The sequence below is a fragment of the Prorops nasuta genome, unplaced genomic scaffold (assembly GCF_024137725.1).
Source record: "Prorops nasuta isolate Cenicafe-Biocafe unplaced genomic scaffold, Cenicafe_Pnas_1.2 PNAS00003, whole genome shotgun sequence".
In the NCBI taxonomy this organism is placed as follows: domain Eukaryota; kingdom Metazoa; phylum Arthropoda; class Insecta; order Hymenoptera; family Bethylidae; genus Prorops; species Prorops nasuta.
In genome coordinates, this window is record NW_027116800.1 from 11,682,460 (window position 1) to 11,693,736 (window position 11,277).

Consider the following 11,277-nt stretch of genomic DNA (forward strand, 5'->3'; position numbering starts at 1 on the left):
CTCCAATTCTTCACACATTAATTCTATTCTATCCGTTCTTGACTTTTCTCCCCCTTTCCTTTGCCAAGGACGAGCAGCCTGTGTCCACGATATGAGGCACTTTTGTCCGGTTCGACACTTCCGTGGCTCTTCAAAATCAGAAATCCAGCTTCAGGAAAATATTAGCCCTTCTCAAGAAAATCTCTTCTATCTAAGACGCTGATTTCTGCATCGATTAGGCTAAATAAATTAGGATTATTTTTTTGCTCATCAAGCGATCCTTTGCTCGTTTCCTTAGTCGAATCTAATCTATCTAATCGTCTCCTAAGAGAGTCGTCTGCCTTACTCTGTGGTCCTCTTGAAACTACAACTCTTCAGCATATATCCTGCTATTTTTCTTTTCTCTTTTCCCGTCTTTTTACATCTTCACGATTACTGAGAGATGAATATGTTATTGAGATATCTGACCAGCATTATCACGTAATCTTCAGTGGCTTCCGTCGTTGCTTTACTCGATTCAAAGGCGGTGACCCTCCATTGATTGCTGGATACAGGGCCAAGCAGACTGCACCACCAGAATTCACCGATGCCTTGCGAATCGGCACAGTTTTTGTTTCCTGAACATCAGACTCTAGCATCCATTCATCCGGCTCTCTGTTTAAAGTCAAACATAATTGTTTTACTCTCTTTTGTCAAAATTCTACAAAAAAAGAACTTGTTGTTTGTGGATTATCAAGAAGATACTCACATGTCTTCAGGATACCATCGTATCAGTACTCTTACTTTCCCATCTATTTCTGCTCTTCGTGCTAAAACCTGAACACAAGTATTGATTACGATACAATTGTATGGAAAAATGAGAAATTACAATGTAAATGAAATATTTACTTGACTAGTTAGAACCATCGCGTCCCCAGGTGTATCTGCCAGCCGACCCTGCGTTCTCAATTGCTCTAGTTTCAAAAGCCTATGTTGAAGGCCCTCCATAACTCCATTGTCAAAATAATCGAAAATCCTCGCTGAAATTGTATACTTGGTTAGTAAAATTCTCCCCGTTTATTTTGATAGATAATTTTACAATTGTTGTTTAATCTACTAGATAGATTAAAGCAGACACATTAAACTGGTAACCTACCTGACCATGGTTGTCTTCTATATCTAAGTTTCTTTCCATTTCTTCTAACAAGCTTTCCCCCACTTTCACAGCTTCGTCTTCCGTTGCTGCTAGTCGTTTCCGGCTGATTAAAGTGTCCATTCACGTGCCTTTCCAGAGCAGTCTAAAAGACAAATTTTATTCAAGTTAGTGATACAGATTATCACTTTCCAGGGAAAGCTTCTTCCAAGTTTTAAAAGGGTATCATCTAAAATAACTTTCTCCATTAAAATTATTATTTAATCGTTATTAACACAGAACAGAGAAGTTGCAAATATATGCACAGGGCAAGGTACTCACCGCAACACTTGAAATTATTTAAAAACTACTACTTTTATAAGAAAGACAAAATCAAAAGTAAAACGGAGCCAGAGGAGATTGTGTCATTTAACAAATAAGTTAGTGTTATATTGTACGCCTTCCTCCATACCTTTCAACTTTTGGTAAAGTTTCTTTGTTTCTTTGTTTTTTTTTTTTTTTTTTTTTTTCTACAAAACCAATAGTGTACAAGTAATTTAAAGTAGTTGCTTCAAGTGCCTCAACCTGCAGTCGAGATTTGGAAATGACTGGAAGAGTATCCCGTCAAGAAAATACGATTTGATTCCGTAAGAGGGTAGAAGAGACTTCAATTACTAATGAAAAATGCTTTCCAGAAATGCGTTGGACGACGGTGGCCAGGGACAGTTAAGAAAAAATCCATGAAATCCGAAAGAGAGAAAGTCTTTTCGTATAAAATCAGGAATTCTTTGGATCTTAACCGACACATGACAAACTTACGGGAACGATGGTGCAACCAGGATTTAAGCTAAGTTACACAAATAAAATCGTTATCATGCAAGCGATGATTGCCCTCAACTTCTCAATCGTTCACAGCTTCTTCAAGAGCTTCCTTCTCACATTTGTGAAAATATAACATACTTTACCCAGGATAACGTGGAAAAGATACGAGAGAAATCGAGATTGCCTCGGGTGATCCAACGAGTTGGCACGATCGTTGGTGCAGAAAAAAATTCATTAGTCGATATTCTTTGAATCGTAGAAAAATGGGAATGGCAAAAAATGTCAGTGGTGCCCTGGAAGAAGGCGACCAAGTGGTACTGGCATTTTTCATTTCGAAGAAACTGATACAATGACCGAAAAACAGAGTCCTGTCAACCTCTGACAAGCGAAGCACACTAAACGTTAAATGATAGGAATTTGTGACGACGAACAAAGACGACAATCTTCAGAATGCTGCGATCACCGACCTCCATTGGGCTACCACGAGAGCCGGCTGGTCTTCGGCAATGAAAGACCACGAGAATACGCATTCACACACCTAATACCAATTCAGCTATAACGAACCAACGAGATTAACAATTGCAAGAATCTCAAGAAGGACGACCAGTTTAACTGGGATTAATTTGAAGCCTGGAGCCCTTCGCGTGAAGTTCCAAGCGAAGACGAGCCACTTCTCGTGTTGACATTTCAAACCATCCACGAGGAAAGAACTGTATAGAATCCCATTGACAGATTGAAAAACGGATCGCTACCTGCGAGCTAAATCTACTGCCGCAGCCATCGACGATGCAACGAAAGGGTTTGTTGCCTCCGTGGGACAAGACGTGTCGCTCCAGCCATCTTCGGGAACACGAGGTCCGTCCTTGTACTTTGCAGCCTTGCCACTGGCACACAAAATTGTCCCCACCAGTCTGCGTGTTTATGTGCGCCATCTGAAAATAGAATTCAATGTATTTTTGCTGATAAATTACTCTGGCAAGGGAGACACAGTGGACTGGACCAGACGTGGAAAATAATGAAGGAGGGATAATGCTAGCCCGAAGAAACTATCCTAGCAGAAGCCGCGATAAGGTTACGGTAGGCTAGCAGGATGTATGGTGGCTAAACACAGTGCGCTACCGGGGACTAGTTATGTGTAAAACGAAACTGATATTGAGCGTAGGTATAGCTATAGTAGCAAAGTAGTGTAGCATAAAATTGAAATTCGATACGCGACAGGTTTAATCAGGGTGTCTAGCATTACAGTCTAAAAGCATGGTTTGGACTGGGTAAAAAGGTGGGAAAGAGGAATACGAAGATGGGGAACAATTTGAAACTCGTGGATCTTGGATGTAGACCTGTAAATGTTCCAGAAGACTGCTGCCACACTCGAAGCTAGCCTCGCACTTGTCCCATCTGCAGAGGCCACTATCTGCGGAGTCTGCCCTGTTCTTCCTTGGTACTTGTGCGGGAAAGCGGATGGTCGTTGGAGCGGACAAGATGGGCGAAGGCGTAGCCTCGACTTTACTGCTCGACGAATCATCCTCTTCCTCCTCGGGCTCCTCGTCGTCGACTGCTGATACCGGTGACACTGGCTCCTTCTTCTTTTCCTCGATCTCCAACGTCCTCGGAGGACTCACTCTGCACAAGGCTGACTGACCTAGCGACCTCAGCGATATCAATGACGTCAGATTGTTGTTCTCGTTCACGTGTGGTTTCGCCAGGATGCAACTCTTCAGCTCCAACCCTACTGACTCCTGCACCGGAGATGGTGCTTCTGCCGAATCCACTTGTGAAACCTTGTCTGGTGTTAGCCTAAATCATGTTACTTGCATTAGAAACGAATTTTGTTTATAGATTTCTTCTCGACTATATAATTCAATAAATAGTTCATTACTTAGCTAATTCCAATTATACAAAAAGGGTACTTCACCATCGTACGTACTTACTTACTGTGGTACTTACAGTACTAGCGTAGAGGATGGATAAAATGAAATGTGGCATATGCTTACGAAGATTCTACGAGGATGTGCGAGAAGAGTCATTTTGTGAAAATGAAAAGTGGTTAATCGGTGACACGTACTCTTAGAAACTCACACTTGGAGGGTCCTTTCAAATTCCAGTATTAAGCAAAAATTCTTGCCTTGAAAACTAGAATTATCTTTAGATTCATAAATGATGTAATATTTTATGAAGAGAGAATTTAATTTTGACATTTCAAGTGTAGAAGATGTGAAAATAAAAGAGTTTATATTTTGGTTTAACCACCTGAGAGCAGTTAAACTACCATTCGAAGTATTCTTTCAAATTTTCTCAATGATTTTAGGATTTTTGTCATTTGGATTGCCAATTTGTGAGCCAGTAAGCTGTATTCTGTGTCTGTTTAGCAAAACGACGCAGTTCACATTTTCCATTAAATAAACTCATCGCCACTAACACAGGTAGTTCTTACATTTTCATATCGTAAATGAAACGAAGGAATAATATAGTCGACAGTGAAGGAAATTAGAAGAAATTCGATCATTTTAAAGCAACGTAAGAATGTTGAAATTATATAACGCTTTAAACGGAAGCTAAACGACGCAAGCCAAACGACGCAAGTTCAAACAAGATAATTTATAAAAAAATTAATTTTTAATCTTTCACTGCACCATTTCACAGGAACGTACAATATGAGACTTATTCAACATTGATGATGCATTGCCCGCAATGCATCAACAAAGATATTTCAAATTTAACATGAAATACAATTTAATCATATATATTAGCCTTTATAGAGTCTCGTACCAATGTGCAGTGAAAAAGTTAAATAAATATAAAATTTAAAAATGAAAAAGGTGACTTGCGTCGTTTCGCCTTGAAGCCACAGAAATAGGACTTCGAATGATATACCGGAAGAGAGAAAAGTTTCCTCCGCAGACATTCATTCTACCTGAGATTGGAGATTTTGCTAGATTGCAGTAGATGACTTTTTAATAACTGATCGGGTAGACTCGGCAATGATTTGGGCATCTTCTTGTCGAGTTTACCGTTGGGCCTCGGTACCATTGGCTGTAAGGTATTTTTTACAGGAGGCGGTGACATGGTCAGGGCCCGTACTTCCCAATCGGAAGTTATGGCCGGCGTGGTAGAAGCACCAAGATACTTGGCTAGGCCTCCCTTGTTCCTCTGGACTGTCGGCGGTCGTCGAAACTCTGGAGAATTTTTCGCTACGAGGACTGACATGGCAGTGCTGTTTTCCACGTTGGTTTTCTTCCCCTAAAATACACAAACAATAATGAGTACCATAACGACTGATGAATGTTCCTCCTAGGATGCATTTATCAAGAGAAAGAGGGACGGTGTTATACCTTGGCCTGCTGCGGTTTGATCTGAGTCTTAAAATACTCCGTAATCTTTCCCTGAGTCTCGTGATGATAATTATTGGCGTTTCGAGTGGGGGGCTTCCTGGGCGCGGGGTCCGTCGCTACGGATCTCGCGAGGGTACCAGCTTCCGGTTCCACCTTGAGGCGCTTGTAGGTCGAGCAGGCGGTGGCTGCCAAGGGTGGCGTCCAAGGCCACTGCAACCTTTGAGCAGTGGACTGGGATGTGACGGTGGCTGGCTTCGCCGCCGGGCAGCACGGCGGCAGAGGACTCCCCGTCACTGCCCGGACGGCTACACCCTCGTCGCTGCTGGTGCTGCAAGGAGATCCTGGCTCGGTGATGTCGCTCGTTCCGCTACTGCTGCACTCTCCACAGGATACAGCGACGCCACTGTGGAAAATTATCATAGATTAGTGCATGGAGGAGAACGATCACCTCGATCGAATGTTCCCGGGGAAGAGATCACCGCCGTCGACGGTTTCTATTATTACTGTCCCTGATCATGCACGGCGCTACCAATTTTCTCCGGGATCCGGTGTCATGTGCAAAAAGTCAAAGGAAACGAGCGATGGCCATGCGCATGTTTATTCAACTTGTACGGGAAAGGTCAAGAAACGCGCGGGAAACCGAGTTAAGAGCGGATGACCCCAAATTTTACCATATTGCCTCTTCTTATAATTAACTATACTGTATATAATGTTTCTGATGTAATATTCTGTGTGAATTAAAAGCGTGCGGAGGTTAATATATATATATATATATATATATATATATATATATATGTTGTTTTTCATTTGGCAAGAAGGATTAATTAGCAGTGTTGAAACGATGGTTATATTGATTATTTTTTCAAGAAAGTACAAACTTCAATGGATACCGCCACTGTTATATACTGTACAGGGCTTCCAATTAAAGTCTAATAAACCTCTCCATTTATATAGACCATTGGATTTTCTTCATTTCACGCTGGAAGGGAGCTAAGCAAATTTCGTAAATGAGGGAAATATTGAAATGAGATTTCTCCGTTGAAAATTGTATAAGGACAAGATGGCGCGAGTTGATCGTAAGGAGGGTGAGAAAGGTACATTCGACGATTTTCTAACTTTTTTCAATTCTGGATTTTAGCAAGTGGAGGAAGTTTTGGTTTTTGAAAGGAGATGGGAAGAATTCGAGAAATTACTCTGCAAATTCTTGTTGAATTCTGATGAAGCGAGATTCTAGAAATTATTATTTAAACTTTGAATTTTGACTAGAATAAAGATGAAATAATCGAAGAAATAATTCTGAAGACTCTTTGATATCACAACCAACGATATTCTACAGATTCTCAATTCAGAAACTCGTAAAAGTTTTTGATTTTAGGAAACATAAATATCAGAAAACTCCTGTAAATTCTCTCTGAATTCAGAAGCAACGAGATTCTAGAGATTCCAAATTAAATTTGGATTTTGAGAAAGACAAGAAAACGAAGAATCAAAGGAGGAATCCTAGAAATTTTCTTTGAATTCAAAAAGCGTAGGAAGTTTGTATTCGAAGGAAGAAGAACGAAAGAATGGATTGTGGTGGTTCCGAGGAGTTGAGAAAGAGCCAGGTGAAGTTTGTGTAGGGTTTAGGAATAACGAAGAAACGAAGGAACAACGAGAGAGAGAGAGAGAGAGATTTGTCTATATAAGCTAGCGTGTCGGGCTCCCTAGAGTTGGCTCCACCTTGCGGAGGTGTACCGTAGTAGTTGCCATGCATCTATATAGTATATATATCTATATTCTATAGGTCTATATACATCGGGTATGCCACCTCTCTCTTTCTCGACGGTGCTCAACTACACGCAATCCCCGTCAGAGTCCTCAATTTCCTCTCCTTCTTATTCCCAACGTGCGTCCTTCTCTCTTTTACATCTCGCATGCGAATACTTTTTCACTTTTCTCTTTCTCACTTCGACTATTATATATATATATGTATATCCCTTTCTCTCTCGCTCTTTCACTTTTTCCCTTCTATATTCGCTGGCTGAAACTCTCCTACTCTATTCTACCGCGTGCTCTCTCCCTCCTATGGCGATACACGTTCCCGAACAGTCTCTCTCTCTCTCTCTCTCTCCTTCCGCTTATATCGATTCTCCTCATCCGAAAGCCAGCCCTTTCTTTTCCCCGCTTTGTCTCTTGCTTTTCCTCAAATTCCTCCCCCCCCCCTCCACTCCTCTCCACCCATCAGCACATCCCGCCCCAAATTCGATCAATACTTTTCACCGGACGATCTCGCTAATCTCGTCGATCGAGGGATTAACTCGATTGCACGGCAATCAAGAGAGTCGAGCAGCCAAGAGAGCGGGAAATGAGAAAATCTTGGCGAACGGATCGACCGACTCTCGACGAAGATTTCCAGGAATTTCCTGTGGAAGGAAGAGTAGTCACGTGGGTTAGTCTCCCCCCCCCCCTTACCCTCCTCCTTCGTCGAAGATCGAATCGGAAAGGGCACACTGAAAAAATATAGCAATTCTTCACTCGCGCTTCCAATTGCGCGAATATAACCAAAGGTATTTAGGCGAGCCTGCATTTCCGCTCTCGCGCGCCAAACAAAGAAACCTCGGCGACGAATAGAAACGTCTTCTCTCACCACCAGTCGCCACCAGGAATATTACGAGAGAGAGAGAGAGAGGGAGAGAATTTACTGCGAGAAACACGGCAACATAGCGTTAATGTAAATTTCGTTAGCAAACTCTTACTAGGAGACAAAGAATTTAGAATTCGCTCGAGCGAATCTAAGCGCATTGAGAGAATCGATCATTATCACAGAGCGCAGTGTATAATCAAATCTTATGTAACGTTGATCCTGGAATAGCAGTGCACCGTGGCATCCGTACGACAAGATTCAATTGTATATATTAAGTATGTCTTGGTAAATTCTTCTCCACTATTTTTCTTTCAAGATCCGTCCAGACGAGGATGTATATATATATATATATATAATACTCGAGGTCATCACGAGCATGGAGGAAATCATTCATCCGTCCATCATTATTTACGCGAGACTCTTATCGCTGTCGAAGAAGAATTTCACTGTTTCCGTAACGAGAGCGTTCCAATTGAGACTGGAAAGTGACAAGAAGGGGGGAGTAGGGGGGAGGCATGGCATAACTGACCTACACCCACCCACGTTGATCACGCGAGTGCACGCAAAAGACCCTACATCAACAAGGGTTCCAACATCTTCCAGTTCACTCATCCAATCGAACCACGCGCGTTCCCTAGAAAAAAACTCCCTCGACCAGATCTACTAGTTTTACCTGACACGCTCTCAGAGTTTTTCTTTTCACTCGCTACGCACACTCGTATTACGGAAATCACGCGTTTGGTGCAAGCCAAGAGAGACTTGGTCAAAATTTTCCCCTTCGACTCGCACCGTTCGTGAGATTTTGTTTTGGTAATATTCTAGTAATTTCTAGTCCAACACGTTCTGGGAAAAACGATTAACTTGTTTGTTTTTGTTTTCGTATTGAACCAGGTGAGAGAGAGAGAGCGCGATTTGAAAGCACGCTGAATAACATTGGAACTTACTCAGAGGACATGCCGCTTCCCGAAAACCCGTTTCAAAGCGAATCGCTTTTGTGGAGGTGATCGATCGATGAAATAACTCGCTCTTCAACAGCTGTCCGTATTATTCGTCGGGGACGCTCGAAAAGACTTGGAAAACCCGCTTGAAAATTTCCTCGAAGAGCAGGAATTCTAAACACTACACTCAACCACAATTCTCCATCACAAACAGCAATATAATACTGATAAACAATAAGAAATCTTGTAAAACCACTCGATTCGTCCAGCAAAAACTCTCGCACGTTTCTTTGGTAATCCAACTTGGTAAAATCCGTTCTGGGAATCCTCGGCGAATAACGTAACTGTTTTCTAGAGATTCCGTCAATTTCAACTTAACTTTGTGTCCGGCATAGATTTTTGGGGAATTTATACATGGGAGAAAAGTGGAAATTCTCGGTACGTGTGTATGGTTGAAAATAACTGGAGAAGTGTAGCTTGGAGTAAATAAATTCTAGTCTGTCCTATCCTAGGACAGGACTGGGACTGGGACTGAAAACAGAATTGTGTGGGTCCCTTCGTCCTACGTGGCAGGCTACGATGGAGATTGGGGGGACAGGGTGTTTTTCGGGAGGGGTGCTCGTGCCTGAGGGTCGCATTATCCCATAAAGTCCCGTAAGATGCCTTCCCCAACCTCGCTGCAAACTTCAGGTACGAACCATCCAGTTTTCCTGGAAATTTTTCACTCTCGTCTATTGACTTACGCGAGTACGCTGCTCATAATTGCTTAGCGTCGTGAATTTATGTCAATAAGGAAAATTAATCTCTCAATATTCCAGTGAATTTTTTATTATAATAGAAAAATTAATGTATAAATACAGCACGACTTCTCACAGAGTAATATATATGTATATATATTTTGTAAAAAATAAGGTAGTTTAATCAATGAGTCGAGTGAACGAGAAAAATACTAGCGCGTTGACGCAATTATACGCGCCACCCTGTAGAGAGATGGCATCGGTAAGAAATGAATGAGGAGCGCTATACCGGGTGACTATTTCTACCGCGAGGAACCGTCACGCGTGACGTATCTCGTGTTGGCATTGACGTAACGCAGGGGCGTTTCCTGCTCGACGCAGCCACTTCCGGTTTACCGCCCATGTTCCACAATTAAGAAACCGTGTCCCCCTTATAAACGAAATCCCATCACACGCAACAGTACGATAAATTTATTCACGATGCCCATCGTTTTCTTATCACCAAAATCTGATCCATTTATGAAAAGCTTCTTGTGAAAAATGGTGGATTGAAAAACTCTGGTGGAGCGTACGAATTTCATACAGATCCCAGTGGAGGTGTGTCATAAATTTCGAAAGCTTACCTGGAATGGAGAAGAGGAAGAAGGATTGATTAGAAGGCAGTTGTAAAAGGCATATTTTGTTAGGAGTTTTTCGATAAGCGTTGTAGAGTCTGAGAATGAAGGAAGAGGGAGGGTGGGGGGGGGGAGAAAGATGTGGGGGAGAAACGAAAATAGGCATGGAAAGTTGTGTGCAGGAGAGGCCGAAATGGAAAAATAAACAGTAAACGCAGAGCCCTTTGGCATTGGGGGAATAGAGGGTTTTTTGTTGCCTCGCTTCTCGTCTCCAGCTTAGAAAGGGGAAGACCGCGTGCTACGCTGCGTTCTCTCCTGTATTTTGTTTCGGACTCTCCTGCGTGGGTGGCCTTCGCTCATTTTCAGAATTCTACATGTTCCAATTTACCCTCCCTCGATGAGACACGGAGAGAAGAATGCTTGGACGGATTGGGGCGAGGTAAACGCGCGAGGAGAATCATGCGCAAGAAATATATAAATTCGTCGAATGTTTTCTTTTGCTATCGGGACAAAAATAGGCAGCAGGTTGCACTTGCCAGTATCCTTATTAGCAGCGGTCGAGCAAGTTTGAAAGTGCCGGTTTTCCTATCGACATCCGCAGCATCACCAACAGTGAAATTTAATCACGTCTCTTTACCGAGAAAAACCTTATTCAACGATTATTTAACGTTCATGCGTGTCGCGATCGATCATTTCTCCTGCTCGTCGCAAAACATTGGGTTATTCTCTTCGACGAAAATAAAGTTGAGAGAGAAAAAAGTAGGAGACACGTGTTTCGTGTTATTGTTTTCTCCAAGTTGATATTTTCGAGAGTAGCTCGAGCGTTTATCTACCTACTCAACGGCACACGATGAGTCTTAATGTATGCGCAACGGGAAACAATATGGTAGGCATAATAAAAGACCAATTTTCTTCGCTCCACGCACCTCGACTAAACATTTGAGCGACGGAGAAAAAAGGTCGGGAAAGAGACGAATTCTTCGTAGTATTTCTCATGGTGGGCTTAAATCGATAATTATTCGAGTTGTTATGAAGGAGGAAAAGGTGCTGGTGTCGCTGAGGAATAATGCAAGAGAGAGAGAGAGAGAGAGAGGGAAAGGGTAGAGGGGGGGGGGAAGAGGGGA

At 42.3% G+C, this 11,277-nt stretch overlaps 1 protein-coding gene across 1 annotated transcript in view; it reads right to left on the bottom strand.

Annotated features, from left to right (window-relative positions):
* Nucleotides 1–454: 454 nt before the first annotated feature.
* jing (AE binding protein 2 jing) overlaps nt 455–11,277 on the bottom strand; it is a 30,688-nt gene continuing 19,865 nt past the window's right edge. Inside the window, exons 2-9 of the mRNA XM_066747603.1 lie at nt 5,242–5,644; nt 4,824–5,149; nt 3,250–3,706; nt 2,665–2,844; nt 1,115–1,256; nt 868–998; nt 728–795; nt 455–633 (exon numbers count right to left, since the gene is read on the bottom strand). Of these exons, the coding sequence (XP_066603700.1) occupies nt 456–633; nt 728–795; nt 868–998; nt 1,115–1,256; nt 2,665–2,844; nt 3,250–3,706; nt 4,824–5,149; nt 5,242–5,644 (1,885 nt within the window). The 3' untranslated portion in view covers nt 455. The remainder of the gene's footprint in view (nt 634–727; nt 796–867; nt 999–1,114; nt 1,257–2,664; nt 2,845–3,249; nt 3,707–4,823; nt 5,150–5,241; nt 5,645–11,277) is intronic.